The sequence below is a fragment of the Arvicanthis niloticus genome, chromosome 30 (assembly GCF_011762505.2).
Source record: "Arvicanthis niloticus isolate mArvNil1 chromosome 30, mArvNil1.pat.X, whole genome shotgun sequence".
NCBI lineage: Eukaryota > Metazoa > Chordata > Mammalia > Rodentia > Muridae > Arvicanthis > Arvicanthis niloticus.
The window spans coordinates 17,740,234-17,764,830 of NC_133438.1; the positions used below are offsets into that span (position 1 = coordinate 17,740,234).

Here is a 24,597-nt window from a genome sequence, read left to right on the forward strand (position 1 = left end):
TAAGAAAGTGAAGACATTGTAGCCGGAGTGGAAAATGGAGAGCTGCCATCTCAAATGGATTGAGATGAACAGGATGGTGGGTCCGCAGGCACTTACAAAGCCGCAGCCGTCCTCATCCAGGAAAGGGTGGGCCTGCAGCAGAGCATTGACCGCATCGTTGTACTGCTGGGTGGTGGGGTACCTGTTTACCACAGCACATAACATGCAGTTTATTTCCAGCAGGCCCCATTAAGGTGAATCTAAAGCACATACAGGCTTCTAAACTTTCTCTTACTATGGTGTTCTTGTCTCTGTGTGTGAGTGTGTGTGATGTGTATGTATGTATATATGTATGCATGCATGTATGTGTATGTATGTATGCATGTGCATATGTGTGGGATGTGTGTATGTATGTGTGCATGTATGTGTGGGGGGCATGTGTGTGTATATGTGTATGTCTGTGTATGTGTCTGTATGTGTATGTATTCTGTGTTAGTGTGTGTGTTCTCTCTCCATGTTCTCTTCTCCCACTCTCAGAATTTCTAAGTTGCTTGTAGTTCTTTGTGTAGAATTGAATTTGTGTTCTCCCCTCACCTCTCTCTCTTTCTCTGTGTCTATGTACCTGTATCTCTCTGCTTCCCCATTTTCCCCTCCCTTCTTCCCCTCCTGTTCTCTCTCTCTCTCTCTCTCTCTCTCTCTCTCTCTTGTGTGGGATGTATGTATATGTATGTGTGTGCTAGTGTGAGCTTTATGTATGTATGTGTTAGTGTGTGTTCTCTCTCCCTTGTGTGTGTGGTATGTGTGTGTGGAGGGTGTATGTATTTGTATGTATGTGTGTGGTGTATGTGTGTATGGTGTGTGTTCTCTCTCCCCATGTGTGTGGAGGGTATATGTATTGTGTGTGTGTGTGTGTGTGTGTGTGTGTGTGTCTGTCTGTCTGTCTGTCTGTCTGTCTGTGTGCAGATATGAAGGGCTTAAGTTAACATTATTCCCCTGCATAACCCACCTTGTTTGTTGAGACAGGGTTGGGACCTGGGCCAAGTTAGACAAGGCTGGCTGGCCAGTGAGTATTAGGCACATACATGTCTATTTCTCCCAGAGCAAGAGTTACAAGCATATGCAGTCATGCCTGCATTTTTATATGGTTTTGGGGGCTCTGCAGCAAATATTTAACCAACTGAGACAATAACCTCAGCCCCTCTCCTAAATCTGTACATATTGAATTTCTATTCTCTATGTTCCCCATAAGCTAAGAAAACTTGGTTCACAACAAATTCTACTGTTCACTGAACACAGCTGGCTCCTCTACTCAGCATGTCGTCACTGTTACTCACAGGGAGCCTTCCAGGTACTTCGTCATATCTGCCTGGAGAAACCCAATGATCTTTATCCGCATGCTGTGGTCGGGGCGCTTCTGTTCCGCCAACATGCACTTGACATCATAGGGAAACTCTGGTAAGATGTAGGACTTAGTCCACTGTAATGCTTTATGCCTTGCAAAAACATGTTTTACCTTTCTTCTGTGGAATAAAAACACAAAGAGTGAATACATGTTTTGAATCTATATGTAATGCATTATTTCACTATGCTCTGAAGATCTATCAACCACTTCCCTGACACCTAAATGTACCATATAAATACTTCTCATCCTAGAAGAAATGTCATAATCGCATAGGTTTTAAAACTAAGCCTGATGTTGGAGAATATTACCTCATATGTCTTGAAGTGCCAAGTTGTAATGCATATCTAAAAACTGAACGAAATACCTGACGGACAGAAAAGACCCGCAATTCTGCTGAGCAAGCGAAGCCAAGTACGTTAGTCTTAGTTCCCAGTTAAGAAAAATCTCGTCTACTCTGCTACTATTTGTAGCAAAATACAAGATGCACCTGATTCAGTTGGCTTGGCTATTTCAGTATGGGAAAGTTGGTCTCTACAATATGAATCGGTGTTTATATTCCACTTATAAAAAGATACTACACAAGAGGACAGGAAACTATAATGTTACATCAGTCATCTGCTTCGAAAGACTGCAGGACACCAAATGGGATGTGATAACGGCTGACTAAAATCTGCTAAACATACATTTACTAAAATTAACTGGCTTTGCCCTTGAAATTGGTGGATTTTATGCCACATGAGTTAAGCATCGATAAGACTGTTTATAAAATTGGGCTTCAGAACTGCACTGAAACCTTAAATCAGAGGTTGATCCTTATGGTTGGCAAATGCAAAGGAAGCTCCAGCATAACATTTAGAAACTACCACTAATAAAAGGCAGCTGGCAACTGTCAATCTAGTTCACTAACAGGATTAAATGGGGTGGTGGTGAGGGACAGTGGCAAGCGGGGTACAAGACAAGAGAGACATTGTTGCATGAATCTCTGTAGGTTAGTTCTCCAGGCACGGTTGAGTTAGTCACTCAAACAAAATTCAGAGTCATTTTTACAAGCAAGCTTCCTTTGGCATCGTAAGCCATGCTTTATCAGAGTGCATGTGCATAGAAGGTGGGGACTCGGGAAGCAGGCAAAGGCATTTTTGTCTCTTTTTATGGTAATCTCCCGCGAATATCCTTCCTTTGGCATTCTCTGTACCCATGGAGAAAAATGTCCTGGCTACAGTTAAACATACCAATAATTTCATACTGGACTCAATATAGCAACAGGCAACTTTCAGACATAAATTTCTAGGTCAGCTCAACTTATTTTTCAGTATGTTTCTCTCTCATTACATTCACCCACTCTGCCAACATGTACGGGGAGTCTCTCATGCCAGCTGCCCTTACACTGCCTCTATCTCTTCCCATGACCTCAATTCTTTTATGGCCTGTTTCACCGTCTCTTGCATACAGAGACAGGGGTAGAGGGTGTACAGATGAGTGTTAAGGACTAGTTTTTACACTGCCCCCACAATCTTAGAAAGGCGGTGATGTAAAGAGGCTTCAGTACAGTTCCACACTCACGCTTTTTCTCCAGTAAATTTTTAGTAACAAACCCAGACACAAACTCTCAGTGGCCTTCTAATATTTTGATCACCCTTACTTATTTCATTCCATCAACAGACAGATAACTTCAATATTTCAATGGTATTGAACAGAACTTAATACAATTTTGGTCATTTTTGTAGCACCTATTTTTTTTTCTATGTCTTGTCCCCTGGTCTTAATTAGGGTAGGGACTACAAGTTCTGAGATTATTTTATCAAATATTCAGAATGTGGGGTTGAAGAGATGGCTTAGCAGTTAAGAGCACTGACTGATCTTCCAGAGATCCTGAGTTCAGTTCCCAGCAACCACATGGTGGCTCACAACCATTGACAATGGGATCCGATGCCCTCTTCTGATGTGTCTGACGACAGCTACAGTATATATATATATATATATATATATATATATATATATATATATATACTGTATATATATAGAGTATATATATAGAGTATATATATATATATATATATATATATATATATATTACACATACATGTACATAAAATAAATAAACTATTCTTTAAAAAATTTCAGAATGCAGCATGACCCTTAAAGGATCCACTGAAGATAACAGTCTCTCATGTTCCAACTAGACAGATTGGGCAAATCAAAGGAATCAAAATTTTTCCTTTCTTTTCATTCAAGCAACACATTTTTGGTGTGAATATAATCTAAGCAATGCAAACAAATACAAGAGAAAATGACTATTATGCAATAGAGGGGGTTCTCAAAACTTAAAAAAATACATTTATAATTAGGAGCAGATAGCTGCAACTACAGTTATTTCCCATCTATAAAATTATATTTGCATTGTACTAAAAAGATCTGTAACATCTTAAAAGATGTTAAATTATTCCCAGTACTTTAGGCAAGCAAGTGTTTAGCATAGCACTGGCAGGTTGTCCTATACCAGGACTCACAGGTTAAAAGGACACTAACAGTTCTCTTCTGACTACTAAGTTTGCACTCTCCCACAAGCTTATCACCACACCAACAGCTCACTTTTCAATTCTGGGTCCCCGAGCCATTTAAAACATATTAATGTGACCCCAGACTGAGAGCATACTGCTTACTAACTACTCAGTTCATACAGTGCTAAAAATATATGTTCATAATAAAATTTACAATAAAGCCAGCAATTTGACAGTTAGTAATCATTATTACAGTCTCAAATTTGTTTCAGATACTGACAAATAATAGTTGTAGTATATATTTATGAGATTAAAGTGGTACTGTGGTATACCTATAGACTATTTATACAATGTGGAATTTTTGAGTCAAGCAGATAGACCCATTCATCGGCCCTAGTTCTTTTTTTTAATTGGATATTTTATTTACATGTCAGATATAATCCCCTTTCTCCATTTCCCCCCTACCCAGGAGCTCCGCTATCCCATCCTCCCCTCCTGCTTCTATGAGGATGTTATTGGTAACTTCACCTGCCCAACCAAAATATTATACTTTTAAATTTGCATTAATTTTTTTTTTTAATGATGAGATGGGAGCTCTCTTAAGCTAGAACAAAGAAGTAGGCTTCAGGCATGAAAATGACTTTGGGCTAGGACAAGGAAGTAGGCTCAGATACTTTGGTCATCTTGATAAGCCCTTAGAAATAGTGATCACAGGAGTGATCTCGGGACTCTTTATTGTCGTGCATGTTCTTTGACTATCTATTTGCATCTATTGTATTGCTAGTTCCTCAACCTAGAACTGACCTTAACACTTGCATGTAATTTAAACAGTATAAAGGCAAAAAGGGAGGAGGAGGGATGGGATAGGGGATTGATAGGGGAAGAGGAATGGGGGAGGGGTGGCATCTGAAATGTAAATAAATACAATATTGAATTTTAAAAAAAGGCTCATTGGCTTTCTAACTTTGTCTAAGTGTATGAAGAATGAAAAATAATTCAGCTCTTCCCCAAAGCACACTACCTATAGTTTAGTGGGGTTCATGTAGGGTAATAGTGGTATTTCTGTGAAGAACAAGCTTAGTAGTGTAACAGCCTGTTAGAAAAAAAAACCTTCAGAGAAAACATTGAGCATCTCTAGAGAACAGAAGAGACCTAGCTGTTACATTAGGACAGGGACTCTTTCTTTGAGTGGGGCTGGCACATCCCTTAGCAAGGTTGATGTATGATTTTTGTTAAAAGAATGAGAAAAGTGAATGGAAAAAATTTGCACCCAGCTCCCCACTTAAACTCCAAGCAGTGCCTCCAGGCAGCCTTGTCATGCCTCTCTTGAAATTCTCCTCACCACCTCCCAATCTGAGTTTTGAGAGTGCTTCTGTCACCAAGTCTCCTCTTTTGAAGATTTATTTTTATTTATGTGTGTATCCACACCCCATGTGTGTGGATACCCAAGAGGTTTCAGATTCTCTGGAGCTGGAATTATAGGTCGAGAACTGCTCAATGAAAGAATTGGGGGCCTAACGTGGGTCCTCTGGAAAAGCAGCACTTGCTGTTAACTGGTGAGCATTTGCCCATCCCCCAATACTCTCTTTTCTATGTTTCACCTCCATTGTCAACAGTTTCACATGATTTACCCATATTAGTCTGGGTTCTGATCGTAGAACTTCCTCTTCTCCCCAGACTCCATATATTGAACCCCTAACCTTTATGTGACATGGCTGTGTTTGGGGTCAGGCTCTATGCAAGTGTCTTGAGCTACATGAGGTCCAGGAGATTGAGTGAGACTATGAAGAGATACCAGAAGTACATCTTCTTTCTCAGGGTCATGTGAAGAAGTAGAGAGAAGATAGATCTCTTAGTTGTTACCACTGCTGTGATGAAACCCTATAACCAAAAGCAACTTGGGGAGCAAAGGGTTTTATTTGGCTGACATACAGAATCAGGGTCCATGGAGAGAAGCCAGGGCAGGAACTCAAACAAGGCAGGAATCTGGAGGCAGGAGCTGATGCAGAGGCCATGGAGGGTGCTGCTTACTGGCTTGTTCTCCCATTGCTTGTTCAACCTGCTTTCTAATAGAATCCAGATCCACCAGCTAAGGGTGTCATTATCCAAAATGGGCAAGGCTCTCCAACATCAATCACTAATTTAAAAAATGCTCTCCAGGCTTGTCTACATGCAGCCTGATCTTCTGCGGGCATTATCTCAACTGAGGCTCCCTTCTCCCACATGGCTATAGCTGTTTTAAGTTGACATAAAACTAGCCAGCACAGTGGCCATCCATAGGGCATGAATTGGTTCTTATCAGAGAATGAACATGTCACCACTATGACCTTAAATCTGAGACTCTACAATCAGAATATAAATGTGTGTTGTGCAAGCTACTCAGCTGTGATAACTGCCGTGGCTAACCCAATGTCTGATTTCCTTGTTGCTTTTACCATACACCTTCTTCTTAGAAAGTCGAGCCTTGATCTTTCATCTTTATTCCTCATCTTCAGCAGTCATGAAATCTCCCACATTGTACTCTTGTATCATCTACTTCTCACGTGGTGGTGGTTTATGCTCCCATGTTAATCTGGGCTTTGATTGTATAACTTCCAAGTATCTGCTAACAGAGATCTGCCTTTAAAATAGCAACGTATGAATCTTACAAAAAAACCTGGAATGCCTCACTCTAGGGTGAAGGGAAGAGATGCTAATTTATCTACTTAGTCCTAACTTCCTTCCATTCACTCTTCTGAGCTTAGTTTAAGCCTCTCCTCAGGTGGGTGCTCATTTCCACTTTGGTAGCCCTACTGTGTGCTTCCTTAGCTCAATTAACAATCCCACCTGCTCTAGAACCAACCTTGTGGACTTGCAACTATTCTTTCCTATCTTGATTTCTTATGGTGTAACAGAACTCCTTGCAAATCAGGATTTTTAAAATCATTCTTTGCTTTTCTAGGTCCACAGGGAATATTGCCCTGAGATCAGAGAAAGCCTCCATCACTGAAGGCCAGGCCCCTGGGTTGTAAGAAGTTGTAACAAGAATCTGAAAAATAAGAATTGTGATTTTTGTGACCTCCCAGTTCATCTCACAGGGACTCACAGCTAAGCTAAATCTCGTGTGTGTGTGTGTGTGTGTGTGTCTGTGTTGTGCCATTTTTTTCTATAAATACTGCTGAGGAAAAGGAGAGACAGAGAACAGCTCTCTCCGTATTATTAGCTCAAATGTAAGAACGAATATAAATTCATTTTACATCATTTTTTCCTGTGTGTAGGTGAGCCACCAGGTTCAAAGCCAGGTCTTTGTGGCCAGAAGCTGCAGTAACATTCTGCCCTCATTGGGTGGAATGGATTGTGATAACAATGTTCTGGAAAATTTTAAGAATGTGGGAAGCAAAGAAATGTTAAACACAAAATAATATAAAATCTGGGCATGATTTTGCAAGCCTGTAAACCCAGCACTTGGGAGACAAAGGATTATAGGCATCTTTTCCTACAGAGCAAGTTTGAGGCCAGCCTGGGCTACATGAGGCCGTCTCAAAACAAACAAACAAACAAACAAACAAACACTAAAATCAAAACCCTGTCATTAATCTGTAAGAATTTCTGTCTAGAAAGTCTTCTAGAAACCATGTTTCCATTGTCTTAGAGCAGTTCACACACGGCAAGGGAGCCACTAACTAGTAATCCACCAGAATGCCCATGACAAGAAGCGTCACAATCACCAGAGACAGCACTAAAGCTGCATCCCAGATGGGAAGGGAGACAAAGTTCATGGTCCCTAGGGACTGAACGCAATGTTCAGATCCCACTGGCTGCTCTGATTCGAATTTTCATTTTCTCTGAAGAGCTCTCACACCTGTTGAAAACCCAATGGACTCACTAAGTGACTAGAACTTCATGATTATGGGGTGGGACTGAATATTGCACACCTGGAGCCAACCTTTCTTCGATAAGTCTCCGTCACAGTCATTTGTTACAAACTTCTCTGTCTGCCTTAATGTCTGTGTGACTATTGAGTAAAGTCTTTGGAATGCATTGTTAAACTTAGCAGACCACTGGCTTCCAACAGCCCTAAAGACAAGACTGTCACGACACCTAAAACCTACAGATGAGTTTCTCTTGCTTTGCTGTAGCCCAGCTAGCTGGTTTTCTTTGTTCTGTTATTAAAATTTCCATACCATCTTCCACAGCAGGTACGTCAGTCACTCAGAGTAACCTGGATTTGTGCTCTAGGCTGTAGTTACTGACACTGCTTCGGAATTAGCTACCATTTGTCTATTTATCAAATTATTTATTCTTAGTTTTGAGATAGAGTTGGAGCAGGGTCTCTCTGTGTAGCTCCAGTTAGCCTGTAGCTCACTATGTAGCCCAGCAGAATATGAGGTCAATGGAGCAGATGTCACTTCCTGTTGCTTCTTTAATGCTTCCAACAATACCTGGCATGCAACAACCACTCAGGAAGCGTTGGAATATTGGAGGGATGACTGATGGTTTAATCCTGACTTAGGTCAGCAGTCTTAGGTATTTTCTATTTTATGGAAATAGCAGATATTACATAAAGAATTATAGGCTTACCAGGTAAATTTATTTTTTATCTACAGTCTCCCTTATAGTTGTTATATTATTTTACACTGGAAACTTCTCACCATGGAATAGTATCCCTACTCCTGGTAACAGGTCTGGGATAGGTCTCAAACAAAGACCTTTGGATAGGAGAGCCTGTGGCTCCACTCAGAGATCCTGTTGTTCCACTGACGTGCAATTCAGTAGCTAAATATGGCAGTGTACCACCTGTGTGCTCTCAGATGCCCTGTAATGTTATCAAGGTCTGTCATGAGGTCTAGAAGCTTCTCTCTTTCTCTCTTTGATCCATAGGACTCCTTGTCCTGTTTCTCAGACCTTCCAGGATAAGATGCCTCTTCTGTCCTAGATCCTGAGTCCCAGGAGGCCTGACTGTCCAAACATCCTGGTGTAACCTTGCTATTCCACCTGGAACCACAACCTGTGAGAGCTGAGACCAGCATCTTTTGACTCTCATTAGACCCACTACTTCCTAGATAATGTAAATGATACGTAAAACTTATGGATGCCAACTGTGTGCCAGGTCCTAAGAACTTTTCATATAACATACCATTCATCATTCTATTCATTTTACAGATTAACACAGGTCCACTTATTCTGGGGAATATCTTGCTCATTTGCAAGACAAATGACAAAGCCAGGCTCCAAAACTAAGCTCTTAATTATTTTTTTTTCCTGGTCCCCAGCCTTACGAACACTGCCATCTCAGGGCTAACATGTTAATATAATACTTACATTTACCCATCTCTCAGCTCACCTATCTTAAGAGCTCTGTGTGAACCACCAGGGATGGCAGAGGGTCTCAAGACCTGCCTGCCCTCTAACCACAAGGGTCTCCTGAAAGCTTTCTCAGTTTTCTAATCTGGTCACACAGATTTGACCCAACAAAAAAGAAACCACAGAAAGTTCATAAAGTACTTGTTCCCTTAAATAGTGAACATTTGTTGACACAACACAGGAATGACTATTCTCTGGTACTCACCTTCCATGGCTCTTGCCCAACAGAGCAGAGGACAGAAGCATATAGGAGCTGAGAATGCTAATCACAAGACTGAGATGTACGTAGCACAGTGGTAGTGCTCACACAGCATGTGTGAGGCCCTGGTTTCGTTCACCAGCATTGCTGAGAAGACACACTGCACATCTGATCAGATCCTGTACTAAAAAACTGTAACCAGGCTGGCATGCTTTATTGACCCTTCCTTTATCACATTCTGGGGTAGACTGCATAGACAGCTGTGTTGCTGTCTCTTGTCTGAAATACCCACGTGATAATGACTATAACTAATATATCAGAAATTGTGATATTTGCTTGGCAGAGTGGAGACAGAAGTTCATTCTATTCGAGCTCACAGCAGTAGCCGGACCATAAGAAAAGTCATTAAAACAACCCCTAAATATGCATGAAACCATGACTAACTTGTAATTATGCCCCAAGGCAGAAGCAGAGCTTCTGACCATGTCTTTAAAGTTAAAGTGCAGAGTCTTTAAAGCAACATGTAGGAAACTTCAGTTTATCCGATCTCCTGTCTTATTGGGTACTGCAAGAGAAACCAATAGTTGGGATAGATTTTAAAAAGAAAGAATTCCACTGCAGAAGAAACCATTCCCAGCAGATTACTAGCACATGATGTCGATCTCTCCTAATGGTCCTTGTATCTAGAAAGGTATTTAAACCATTTAGTAACAAGCACAGAATCAACCACCTGTCACCCATGAGAAGTTCTCTGCACCAGAGTGCCTCGGTGTTCCACCCCCTGGGATATATATCTGATTTAACTGCAACCACAGACTTTCCTAGAGTCAGTCAGGTGAGTCTGAAGCCTCTCAAGATCTGCTTTTTCTCTTTCATGTGCAGATAGTCTCCATGGGAAACACAAGGTCCCTTTGGGGAAAACTGGGGGAATATCCTCAAGACTCTCAGGTGCCTCAATGGGATCTGGTGGCAAGTACCAGCTGCTTAGCTATGATGCCACTGAGTCCTCGTGGATGTCATGTGGTGTCACATTCCAGGTAGTTACAGAAATAATTGTGGGGAGGCAAGTGGAAGGGAACTGAGCCTTCAAATCAGCACTTGCTCTGTAGCCTGTTCCTACTTCCTGAAAACTGTTGGCTTCATGAAAGTCCAGTGGGCAAATACCTTTGAATTTATTTCCTGTTATAAATCAATGGGAAATAAACCCAGAAGTTGTTTGGAAAGATCAACATATCTGTTACTGAATGCTTCAAAAGGTCTAAAATGAAATTATTGCTATTCAAACATATATCATGTCCCCAAAAGCCTATTGCCTTTCTTTGGTTCACATTTATCAGCTCAATTTTGAAAGTTTGATTGGATTTTAAGGTGCCAGAGGCCAAGGATAAATTCTGTTTATAAAATAAAAGGATGTGATCACTGTCTCTGTGGTTTTTATAGTCTGAGGAGGGAATATAGACTTTACTAAACCAAGGTCATTGTCTACTTTTGCAAGCAGGACAAGAATTACAGAGAAGGTACTGCTTATAGAAATACTGACCCTAGATGGTCTGAATGTCACCAGACAGTAGCTAAACAGTTTTAAAGCAGCAGCTCTCAACCTGTGGGCTGCCACCCCTTGGGTTCTCCAATGACCCTTTTACAGGGGTCATCTAAGACTATCGGAAAATTAGATATTTATATTATGGTCCATAACTGTAGCAAAATTAGTTATGAAGTAGCAATGAAAATAATTTTATGGTTAGTGGCCACCACAACATAAGGAACTGTTTTAAAGGGGCAAAGCATTAAGAAGGTTGAGAAACGCTGTTTTAAAGCATGGACAGGTTTTAGTCAGGTGGGCAGGTGAGAGACCTCATAGCCTAACACAAAAGACATCTAAGAAGCCCTTGATACATAACTATCAAGTGACTAGAATAGCAGAAGGACAGAAGGAAAAGATAGAGAATGCCTTTAATTTGTTTTGCATGGCTGTCTGGTGTCATCACTGTCTGAGATAAAGCATGAGGTGAAAGCATCTTCTCTCCTACCCAACTCTATAGGACCAGAGTCTTGCAGAGCCACTTGCCTAGAAGAAAGCATTTAACCACACAGAACCTGTTAGTTTCCCTTCCCCAGATACATGAATGAAACAATATTGAATAACTGGGTCAGTTGGTGTTGGAGATTTAACATATTTTCACAGAAAATTTCTTTGGAGTTTGCTGGGGGTGAGGCAGTACAGAGTGAGCAGAGCATCTATAACTGGCAGAACAGTGCATCCTCCTAAGGAAAAGCAAAAGGAGGCAAGAAGGGGCACAGAAAAGAGGGAAAGTTTGGAACCAGGCCCTCAGAGCTCAGGGAACTTAAGGATTCTGCCTCAGATGTAGTTAGTTGTTTTTATTATAATAACCCTGTTTTGTTTTTAGTTCTCATGAACTTTTGCTTCTTATATTCAAACATACTTGAAGATATATATATATATAAATTATATATGTATATATGTATATATATGTATATACATATAAATTATATATATGTATATATGTATATATGCATATACATATATATGCATATACATATATATGCATATACGTATATACGTATATACGTGTATACATGTATATGTGTATATGTGTATATGTGTATATGTATATATGTATATATGTATATATGTATATATGTATATATGTATATATGTATATGTGTATATGTGTATATGTGTATACATGTATATATGTATATACATATATACACACATACACACGTGTATATGTATGTGTGTGTGTATTTGTATGCATGCATGTGTATGTATGCATGTATATACATATACCACACACACACATAAAATTTGAAGTTCTTTTCTAGAGAGAAGGAATAGGCTATCTAATAGATAAGCCCATAGACAAAGGTCGTGGGCATATATATTTTAGTGTCTAAGCCTTTCTGTCCTCTTAACTTCTAAAGCAGTCTTGCTTTGACTCCTTCCACTTGGTAGGTGTGATGGATGATGGCAAATATGAGGGTCATCATTCCAGTTTTTCAACAGAGGATCAGAGATGGTGAGAAGGTATATACTGTAGTCCTCACCTGTGTCTCTCCTCACACGACAACAGTGACAGTAGCAATACCAGCAGTTTCATATAGGGAAGGGCAGCTGGAACCCGGGGTCACAGTAAAGGAAAGCTTTAGGAATCAAACAGCACCGTGGGCAGAAAGGTGGGAATGAAGTGCCTTGGAAATGGTTTTGCATTTCCTGAACAATCCTTTGAACCAGGAATGCCCAGGGAACTGATTTCTGCTTAGGCTCTGTCTCTCTTTCACCTTCCCAAGTTGTATCCCGATTGTGGTTTTAGGTTTTCTTTTGAGATGGCATTTCACTAAGTTGTGCAGGGTGACCTTGACCTAGTGATATCCCCACTTCAGCCTCCCAGGTAGCTGCTGTTACAAGCCTGTGCCACCAAGCTGAAGGTGGAAGATGGGAGCTCTCTCTTATGAGGAAATTATCTCAAAAACTTCTCAAACTCTTCATTTTATTCATTTATAAAAAAGAGAAAGCGATATCTCCTTTGTGCCAAGGAGACTACAACAGATAATAATGTAAAAGGTTTGTAAATACACACACACACACACACACACGAACAGGCACACAGAGAGACACATACACAGATACATACAGACACACATATATAAACATAGACAAACACAGATACACATGAATGCACACAGACATTCAGATACATACACACACATATAAACATAGACAAACACAGACACACACAGATGCATACAGACATACACATATACACACATACACAGTCACACATACACACACAGAGAGACACATACATACAAACACAGAAACACATACACATATACAGACACAGAGACACAGATAACATAAAGACACACACACAGACAGACACAGACATGCAGATACATACAGAGACACACATACTAACATGGAGACACGCACACATACACACAGTTACACACACACAGAGACAAATACACACAAACACAGACACATATACACATATACAGATACAGACACACAGATACATAAAGACACAGAGAGAGAGAGGGAGAGAGAGAGGGAGGGAGAGAGAGAGAAAGAGAGAGAGAGAGAGAGAGAGAGAGAGAGAGAGAGAGAGAGAGAGAGAGAGAGAGAGTCTGGTTGGTTGTTTTGAATATTTACTCCTCATCTGAAATGTTTCATTCTGCAGGGACTCTTCCCATGCATGGTGGATGCATGGACCACCTGGGCTGAGTGATTGTAAAAGGCTAGAGAAAGATGCTGAGGCACCTATCACCTGCTACTCCTCTTCAGTTTTGTCTGAGCATTGGATTCCTACATGTGGCTCTCCAGGTCCATAGTTTGTTTTTTCCCCCCTATGATACAGTGAAACCCAGACACTGAAGTATCACAGTGTCAGGTTCCGGGTAGAACACTTGAGGAACTGTGTAACAAAACAGAGGGAGGCCTCTGGAATAGTCAAGTTAAAGCTGCCCATAAAATGGAAGGCAAAACCAAAGGGTGTACTCAGCAAGCTCTATTTGACATTATCTCCAAATTACTTTGGTTAGATTATGATTTGGTTAGATGGATGAATATACTTTTCACCACTTAATAATAAACACTCAAAAGAAATGTATGCCATCATCAAAACATCTTTGACAATTCAACATCTCCATTGCTTGATAAAAGCTTACCTTCTAAGAAAACAAAAAAGGTTTAAATTCCAGTGTATTTAAACACACAAAACCTCATAAAAAAATAAAGACAAACACCACTTAACTTTAAAATATTGTAGCCGGGCAGTGGTGGCGCACGCCTTTAATCCCAGTACTTGGGAGGCAGAAGCAGGCAGATTTCTGAGTTCGAGGCCAACCTGGTCTACAGTGTGAGTTCCAGGACAGCCAAGGCTAAACAGGGAAACTCTACCTTGAAAAAAAAAAAAAAACAAAAACAAGAACATGGAATCTATAAAATATTATAAAGTTGGTGTCTCACCTCTGTTTCAATACTCTTTGGTCAATGACTCTATTGTCAAGGACAGCTGGACACAAAAATGTCTGATCCCCATGGCTGGCGAGACTGGGGTTTTGTTCATCCCTGGAACACAGTGAAAGAGCAGTGTAATGGTCATGGGATGTTAAATAAAAGCAGTAACCATTGATCTCATGATGTTTGAAGGGGACGCTTCAGCCCATCTTCATCCTAGCCAAGATCACATGAGACTCATGGCTGAGAACAATGCAAAGACCCCATATCTCACCTCACACAATGCTCCTCTGTGGAGCAGGCTGATGCCAGTTCACCTTACTGCCTTCATCAGTCTGGTAGAGGGTGTGTGTGTGTGTGTGTGTGTGTGTGTGTGTGTGTGTGTAGAAGTCAACCTCAGATGTCATTCCTCTTGAACCATCCACTTTGTTTTATTATGAATAGGGGCTTGCTAATTTTTCTAGGCTGGCTGAACAGTGGGCCCCAAAGTGTCTGCCTTTCTCCAACTCCCCAGTACAAGGCTTGCCACTACACATGCTCTTTCGTGTGGGAGCTGTATAATGAACGTATGTTTTCAATCTTCACAACTAAGCCATCTCCTCAGCTCTTGATCCGATATACTATCTGGCATATTTTTTAAGTGGTGTTAAAATAAAACTTTCTTTTGTGATGGAGAATCTGTGTTTTTCAGTTAATAGTCTTCTAGTGAAGACAAGTGTTTGACCATGTCAGATCTCTCCTCCATTCCCTATGATTTTCAAAGGAAGGTTTTTGGTTTTTTTTTTTTTTTTTTCATTACCATAAAATCTCTTCATCCACTCTCCATCACTTTCAAGTGAGGAAACCCAGGAGTCTAGAATGGAAGGCAACTTGCTCATGGCCACAGGCTACATAATAATAGTGTCAGAATCTGTACCTCTGTACCAGATCCAATAAAAACAACCATCAAGAAGCAATTGCAAGCCACACATTACTGCTATCTGTGCAGTTCTTAGTTGGGTGTTTTCTGTTGAGATTTTTTTTTCCTTTTTCTTTCTTTCTTTCTTTTTTTTTTTTTTTGCAAAAATAGTGTATCAGGCAACCACTGAATAGAATTTTAAAGTTAAAACCCATTTGCTCTCTTTGATCAAACTCTATTATAGACTCTTAAGAATGGGCCAAAAAAATAATTTATTCCATATTTCATCTTAGGAATGAGGTCAAACTAAAAATAGTAAAAAGTTCAATATATACCCAAGGTTAGACTAGTAACAAATATATACCCAAGGTTAGACTAGTAACAAATGTAAGAGGAACCTGGAATCATGTGTTTACTTATGCAACTGTAGGGTTATATTACATTTCCTGTCTTTACTAAACATTTTCTACACATTTCATTCAATGGTATGTATTCATGTCTGCTTATTATTGTCCTCAACTGACAACATATTTTTCAAGTGAAAACATGCTTGGCAAATATAAACAATAAACAAGTTGAGATTTTATACCAGAATACTTTCACCTAAATACAAGACTACACAAACATTTAAAGTTGAGCTTGCTACCTAGAGCAACAAACACAACATTCATAAATCTCCAGGCTACCAGAATGCCCAGTCTTGGGTACAGTTGAAACTGTAATAACCTAGTTAAGACAATTGCATAATTGACAGAGGACTATGTTGGTCTGGTAAAGGGAGGGCAGTTTTGCCCCACGATTGTGGTGTTCCATGGTGTGAATTCAAGCCGTTCAGAGTGCAATGACTTTCTCAATGTGCAGATGAAGAAACGACTTTCAAACATGGAGCAGAATGAATCCAAGTCATCTGGTAAAACCAACAATGAAGTCCCGAGTTCTTGGCAGCCCAACCACTTCTAGTGTGCTACAGAGCAGAGAAGTGGATTTATGGGCTGCCAGTTTTCTTCTAAGCTGTGCCCAGGGCAAGATCAAGATTCCAGTCAACAGGGAGGGACTTCCAGCTCAAAAGTTTTAGCCACCCAAAAGTTCTGGGAAGTGATATTACAGGCTCTTTGAAGCTCGCCCCCCCCTTTTCTAGAGAGGATTAAAAGGTCACAGTGGGAACTTCACACAAATGTCAGAACCCCAAGACCCTGCTGCAACCATTCATGAAAGAAGTCCTTCAAATAAATCGATTGGAAGAATTTTTGCTCTGATTTCCTTTATAACTATTGTTATCATTATTTTTTTAAAGACAACAAATATCTCTGTACCTTAGACCAGCCTCAAACTCATAGCAATCCTTCTGCCTCAACCTTTCAACTACTGGAATTACAAGTTAACCATGTCCACATCTTCAGCCCAACTTAAGAATTGCCCTTCATGGCTACCAAACAATCCAAATATTCTAGAAATCAAATTACTTAAGCCAAGTCTCTCTAGGGTTATATTGTTTATCAAAAAGAGAGAAATATTTATAATTATAGGCCTAATTTCAGAAAAGGAAAAAATAAAATGACATCATCCAATATCACATTTTAAAAAACTGAATGGTGATTGGTTAATAACAAAAAGCCTTAAGAGTCTTGTCCAGTCAGATATAGAAATACTAAATCAGAGTGCCTGGAAGGATCTTGAGGCATAGATTTGTAAGAACAGACACTTTAATTGATGAATCATGTTACCATCCCTTCCCATTACAGAATCAAGAGATTAAAAACAAACTAAAAAAACACAGCCACCCTCCAACTTTAGAGCTTCTATCTGACCCTGAATTTTCTACATGATTTTCCTGTGTTTCTGTCACAGTGCTTCTTATTTTATGGTTAGTTTTCTTTTCTTTTCTTTTCTTTCTTTTGTTTTGTTGGAAATTTTTATTTATTTATTTTTTATTAATTTTAATATATTTTTTTTTACATTTCAGATGCCATCCCGTTTCCCCATTTCCCCTCCCTAGATAACCCCTATCCCATTCCCCCTCCTCCTTTTTGCTTTTATACATTTTTTAAAAATGTTAATCAAAGGCTTTATAAGTTTGGTAATGCTCAGTCAGAAGTGTAACCCAATACCCAACCTAGATATATAAACTATCTTTGACTGGTGGAGACACGTGAACATCTGCCTCCATGTCCCACCCCCCTTCTCTCTCTTTCTCTCTCTCATCACCTAGCTTCACCCTTCCTGTTAAAATAAAACTTTTCTCTCAAAATGCAATTAGAGCATAATTATTCCTAATTGTACCAGTGAGGTACAAGATAGTCCTAATACCCAGTCCCCAACATTTTGTTGACTAACCAGAACCTCTGTCATCTGTCCTAACTAAAGCACTTAGTTTTGAACCTGGCTTTTTTCTTGGCTTTAGAATGAATGTCAGCTGAAAACCATCCACTCAGATCTTTTCTCTCAAAGTAAATAGCCAGGATTGGCTATGAGACTATAGGTCTTCAACCCCGTCAGAAATGCAGAATGACTGAGTTAACTGAAATTATGGGAAGCATTCAAAGAATTATGCAACTCAATTGTGGCAAAGGGGTTAGCAAATTTTACTGTGAAGGTCTTGAGAAAAGTATAAATTAGTTACCACAGAGAGACCTAGGCAAATAAACATACAAACAAATAGCTTGGGACAAGGCAAAGGAGCTGCCACAGGTCCTTGTCGTAGCCCAGTTACAGCAGCTCATCCCGTTTCTACACTTAATCCACACGTTTCTACTGTGGGCTCCACACCACATAGCATAGGAACTTCGTGCCTGCAGGACTGCCTTAACAACCACAGTCGGTCTCTAAACAACAGTGGAAAGAAAAACAACAAATTCTGACCCAATTCTTCATATGAGCTGGTCAAATATTAGAAATCCTGTGCATACTATCTAGCTGAAAATTGCCCACAGTTTTGACAGCTTTGATTCTTCGTCATGAGGCAACAGTCATGCAAAAACAGGGAACGAAAACCAAGCCCCTTCCCTTGTGTACTCACTCAGGGGCTGCTTGTGCCGGGGTCAGCAGGGATGTCTCTGTGGGGCCTCCCGTGGGCTTCAGTTCTTGATTGCTCTGCTTGTATTTCTTAATGAAGTCCATTAGGACAGCCTGGTGTCCAATTTTCTTCACCAGTTGCTGTACCATCCGATCATTAAGGGCCAGGAGTGCCGCCCCACTGACTTCTTCCTCTGGGAAAAAGAGAAATAACTTTCATATTACTTTCCAGGAAAACATGGGCACAGAAAGAAGATAAAACTAGTTCTAGCATTAAAAGGATCATCTAAGCTTGAGATGACAGTCACTGCATTGTCTGTCAGGGCTTTGATACTGCATAGTTCCAAACTGATGCCTACTGCTAAGAAATCACCAGAACACGAGTCCCAATAAAAACTTTTTTTTTTTTTTTTTAAACAGCCAACAGAAATAGAAGAAGTTGTTGGAGAAGCTGTTTTTTATAATACCTCCTAGTTGATATTTAACATCGGCACATTCCATACTGTATAAAACACAAATGATTATGTAAGACAAAAGAAACACACCAAGTCTATATCAAATGCAACTTCCAAGAGTTTGCAATCATCTGGAAATGTCATTCTCTTCAGAGGATGCTAGGTACACTGGAAAGTGCTCCAGTCTGTGGGACGGAGATGAAGTTCCTCCTCAGAACAACTCCTCATCCACAACAGACATTCCCTAAGCAACAGAAGCAGCCTTCACAACAGAGGGCACCTGAACAGCTGCATGGCTCAGATACAATCCACTCAAAGTATATAAACAACTTACCTTGAAACCTGGGAACCAGCTCACCTAAATTTTTCTCCACCAACCATTTGCAGACCTGATCAACTGACCACGTTTCCATTGTCGAATTCTCGTCAATACACCTGTAGAATGAAAAGTGCTTGCTTGCTTGCCTGTCTGCCTCCCTCCCTTTTTCCCTTCCTTTCTTCCTTCCTTCCTTCCTTCCTTCCTTCCTTCCTTCCTTCCTTCTTCCTTCCTTTCTTCCTTCTTCCTTCCTTTCTTCCTTCTTCCTTCCTTTCTTCCTTCCTGACTATTAGTCTTTGATTAGTTTTTTAAACAGTGAGCTTTCTCCTCTGCTAAACACCTTTCAGTACTTGGCTTTAAAAAAAATAATGTTTTTACAATGCAACACTTAAAAGTTGCTAATAAAACAAATAATCGCTTTAAAGGTGGATTTTAGCCTATTTCCTATTTCCTATTTCCTAGTCTCGTTTCTTCACCTTCTCCTGCTTGATTTCCACGGGAGTCCCCCAGCTTAACTAGCAGGCAGCCGGAGCATACAATGGTACCCAATCCTGTACCATTAACACCCAGGTTTCTTCACAAAGAACAGAAAGGTGTGAAATCATCAGGAAGTGGTTGACATTTATAGAGGGGTGGGCAGGGGAGAAAGGGAGGAAGGATCAGATAAAAGTCTGACTGAGAGATGCTGTAAACCAGGATGTCTTAACCCCTTACTGCTCCCAGATAGGAGATGGCCATCCCACTGTCCTCACAACTCTGGGTTAGCAACAAACTCTTTTCTCAGGGGAAACTAGACTTACGTGACATTCTCCCATCAGTCTAATGTTACTCCTACATACTTGAGTATGCTCTCAAAGGGTACCAAACACTATTGTAACATATCTATCTATCTATCTATCTATCTATCTATCTATCTATCTATCTATCTCTATATATCTATAGCTTTATCAGTTATAATATATGTCTATACACACATATATGTATATATACAAATGTATAATATACACATACATATACATAGATATCATATACATAGATATACATGTATATGTATGTATATCCACAAGCATATACATGTGGATATACATGTATGCAGATATAGAAATATATGTATATACACATGTGGTTGGGCAGATTAAATTAGAAAATTACTGAAAATCTTAATGTTGTCTAAGTGAAAGCAAACACAGACTTTGCATGGTTCACTCTTAACTGCCCCACTAACTTTGCGCCACCAGCCCAGTCTACCACCTTCCAAAATTTTTCAATTTCCTCGAGGAAGCTTTTTTTTTTCCCTGTCTTTATAATTCAACCCAGGAGACTTCTAAGGAATTGATAGAAACAAAAGCAAAAACAGTCTTAAAATCTTTTAACCTTTCTGCATTATTTGCAATATTGATTTTTTATTCCAGATATTTTATTGTTTTGCTAGTCCAGATGATTTATCATTTTTGTTGTATGATACCAGCTATTTTGTAAGACATAAAGACAAGTGAAAAGGTCCCCTTGATGAAACTGGTATATAGGAGTGTGTGTGTTTGTGTGTGTGTGTGTGTGTGTGTGTGTATGTGTGTGTGAACATCATTGCAGTTTTTGATTTTGTGCTTTTATAAACACAATTATAATGACGTTGGTAAATTATAGTTACCAACATCAGAAAAATAATCACCCGTGGGAAGAACAAAAATGAACCCAACATTCAAGAAAACCTGACAACAACAGCCTTCAAAAGCAGTTTCCGAGGAAACAAGAAACTTCAAAGTAATGGGCCACATACCCTTAAGTATCCACAAACACTGACTGGAAAAACTGAAAACAAGGGTTAAAGACAGAAGAATACCTTTCAAATTTGAACAGTGGATTTAATTTGCTTCAGCAAACAGTAGCCACAAAGCTCCTCCCCAGGCTAAGCAGCAATTGCAGGGTGTGAAAAGTCATTATTTGCAAGACTCTGGTGTAAATTAAAAATCACACCTTTCTGTCACACTTCTGGCTTCCTTGTGAAGAGTAAGAGTTAGAAAAAATTGAAGAGAGAGAGGGAGGGAGAGAGAGAAAGAGAGAGAGAGAGAGAGAGAGAGAGAGAGAGAGAGAGAGCACATCTGAAACACCAAGGTTAGACAATATGCAGCATAGGAAGACCTGCCCTGGAGTCAATCCTTGAGGGAAGAAAGGAAATCAGAAAGAAAAATAGCAGTTGGAAGCATAGGCTCTTTCTTTTTTAGTTGAAAAGGGCTTCCTCCAATTTGCCTCTGGTAAAAACACAACAATTATCTGATAATTAACTCGGACAAACAAGAAAATAAAAACGGGTCATTTTTTAAACTCTGAATTTTTTTTTGAATGTTAAATAAAATACCGTTGCTGACTGATACCAGTTCAGCATCAGCACAAAGGGAAAAGCATTTCTACATCCAATGAAAAAAATATATGTTCCAGTAGCTTCAAGTTGAGTTTCTGGAACCTTGAAAATATGTCCAAAGGTCGAGCAAGGACTAACTCAATACAATAGCAAGAAAATAACGAAGAAAAATTATCAATGTGTGAGCACACCAGCCAACAACTCTAAGTGGATTAAGTTCTGCTTTAATGAAATAAATTTGGATTAAATATTTAAAGGGGTGGATCCATCTAATTAAAGGCGCACAGAGAAAAGACGTGAGGTAAAGCACCTTACATAGGAGGGAATTTTATTTAATAAATTTGTTAAACTCCAAGGGAGATAATAGGGTGGGCTGCTGTTAACATGATTTAAAATTTCTAATATAACACAAAAGCATTAACCACAAAGTGGCAGTTTTTTATAATTTAATAAAATATTAAAAGATTTTTGTCTCTTTTTTCTGTTTCCACCTTTTACTTCCTTGCAGTTTAAAAGCAGAGGCAAGAAGATTTCTAGGTCCTTTGCGGACTGTGTGTGACCTCACTTGGCTCAGTCCCTCATCCCAACATACAAAGAGCTTCTACCTTTAAAGACAGAACAAGCCATGGAGCAGAAGTATCCCAGGCCACAGCTGTCACGTGGTCCATGGTCACGTGGTCCAGGGTCCAGGCCGATGTGCAGTTAGCAGTCTTGGGAGCATCTGAGGTGATAACAGATAACATTGTGGTGCTCAGTGGGCATCAGCAGCATCCCACCCGTCACTAGTCACTAGACAGGATGGCCTGCAAACTGGAATAATCAAGTACAATACCTTGCTTACTTTAGTCATTAAGATGTTTGCTGCAGATAGCTCAGATCTGGGTAAGTGGATGCACACACATCTGCAGCCTTACCAAAAAACAAACAAACAAACAAAACACCAACCAACCAACCAACCAACCAACCAACCAACCAACCAACAAAACCCATGTTACCAGATAAGCAGAGCAAGACAGAACGAATCAGGGTGGGCAGCAATGTTGGGAAACACCAGGCTGCTGGATCTTGACCTGGGATGTGACAGATGTGGTTTAAACAGTGGGGGGTGGGGGGGTGGCTGGGAAAGGTGGGATCTCTGTAAGTAAGTGGGTGCTGCTTCTGAAATGCACACAGCAGACAGCACTGTTTGGAGCTCTGAGCTGAGTTTGTAGATAGCCTTAAGCTTGAGAGTGTTATTGATTGATTGGGTGTTCCCTGCTTTCGAAAGATTATTTAGGCAGCAAAGTCAGAAAACTGCAAGAAAGAATTCTAAGAATTCTAAGAATTCTTTCTTGAAGTAAATGTTGCATGAGATAGTATGTATGTATGTATATATATTAGTAAAAATATCTATCTTTTTATGGAATTGTATTTTAAAACTATGGAAGAGCTGAATTTTTTTACTGGGCACTGATATAACCATCAAGTTTCTGTCATCTTTTGAAAGCTCAGATTTTGTTTTAAATACTTGAACTCTTCTGGGAATAACATTTCGTTTGATTTTCCCACTAATTTTTGCCAGAAAAACATCAACAACTACAAAGCTGGCAGACACCAAATAAAACATGCAACCAATGAGGCCTATGAACTGGTTTATTCTGGACACTAAGATTCTGCGGTGTCGGCATTTGGTGAGCTTGCTCAGCGGAAGTTCAGTTGTATAGTCTGCACAAGATGTTGGGCTAGATTTCCAGCACCCCCACTCAAAAGTTTGCAGGGTATAAACTGTATGGTTACAAATTATGATTATCTTGATTCTGTAACTACTATATCTTGAATCTTTTGCTCCAGCAGCGTGTCTCGGAGGGACCCTCCAGTGAAACTGAGGAAGATGAGAAAGAGTGAACACAACAGTAGTTACTGGGTTTTACTTATTGATTACTGTGTGTGCACCACGGGAGCGACAGAGAGTGAGCACATGCCGTGGCATGCTGCGGAGGTCACAGAATGACTTTGTGAAGTGGGTCTCTCCTTTACGGTTACATGGGTTCCGATTGATCTCCCGTTGGTGGCCTCGTCCTTAACTTTTATATTCTTATATTTGCTGAGAAACAGCCTGAGAATTTTAATTAAAATAGTGAATTCAAGCTGCCATGCATAGAGTCTCCAGTCTTTCTGATTCCCATAAGAGTCCAGTATTTCAAGGACACCTGGGTCGATTGTGCTCTTAATCAAATTTGTTTCATGCCTGCTTCTCGTCACTTTCTGGGTCAGAACTCAGGAATGAGGGATCTCCAAAGAAATCTTCCTAGCTCTTGCCAGAGAGGGTAACTTCAAACTGCTGTTGTAGCTGTCGGCTCTTGCAGAATCAATTTATAAATTCCAAATAAAATTAATGTTTTATTTTCTAGGATTCGAGTGTTCATTTTAAAAAAGAGCTGGAGTGCAGCGGGCTGGGAACATGTGGAGAGGGAGGGTGGAAGGGCAGAGAGGGGAGGGGGGAGACACACACATACACACTCACACACACACATACAGAGAGAGAGAGAGAGAGAGAGAGAGAGAGAGAGAGAGAGAGAGAGAGAAAGCAGGATGGAGGGGGAGAGAGAGAAGGTGGAAGGGAGAGAGAGAAGGTGGAAGGGAGAGAGAGAGAGAAGGGAGATACAGAGGGGGGGAAGGAGGGAAGGAGGGAAGGAGGGAGAGAGAGTGAGAGAGAACAGGATGGAGAAGGGAGAGAGAGGGAGGGAGAAAGAAAAGAGAGATACACACACACACACACACACACACACAGAGAGAGAGAGAGAGAGAGAGAGAGAGAGAGAGAGAGAGAGAGAGAGATCTTTTTAAAGTAAGCTAGGCTCCTACCTGGCTCTTGCTAGGTAAATTGGACAGAGCCTAGAAGAAATGCTAACATACACGAGTCCATAAAACCAACAAAAAGATAAATATGCCAATAGTTAAAAAATAAGAATATACAATTTATGAACTAAATTTTAAACCTAAAATACCTCACATTCTTTGTACTATACTTTGTACACATAGTAATAGCTAATTTCTATTTTTGTATTCTGTTTAACAATAAGCTCAGTGAAGGCTCAGGTCCACAGCGAGTCCGGAGTTGTTAGGGAAGCAGAGCTTGGTAGAGCTTTTCTGTCATGGTATCTCTATTTATG

At 40.0% G+C, this 24,597-nt stretch overlaps 1 protein-coding gene across 1 annotated transcript in view; it reads right to left on the bottom strand.

The window, feature by feature from the left end:
- The window catches only part of Samd3 (sterile alpha motif domain containing 3), a 44,786-nt gene extending 25,591 nt beyond the window's left edge, over positions 1 to 19,195 (bottom strand). Inside the window, 5 exon segments of the mRNA XM_076927473.1 lie at positions 97 to 181; positions 1,314 to 1,499; positions 14,415 to 14,516; positions 18,320 to 18,509; positions 19,105 to 19,195. Coding sequence (XP_076783588.1) covers positions 97 to 181; positions 1,314 to 1,499; positions 14,415 to 14,516; positions 18,320 to 18,509; positions 19,105 to 19,183 — 642 coding nt within the window. The 5' untranslated portion in view covers positions 19,184 to 19,195.
- Positions 19,196 to 24,597: the final 5,402 nt, after the last annotated feature.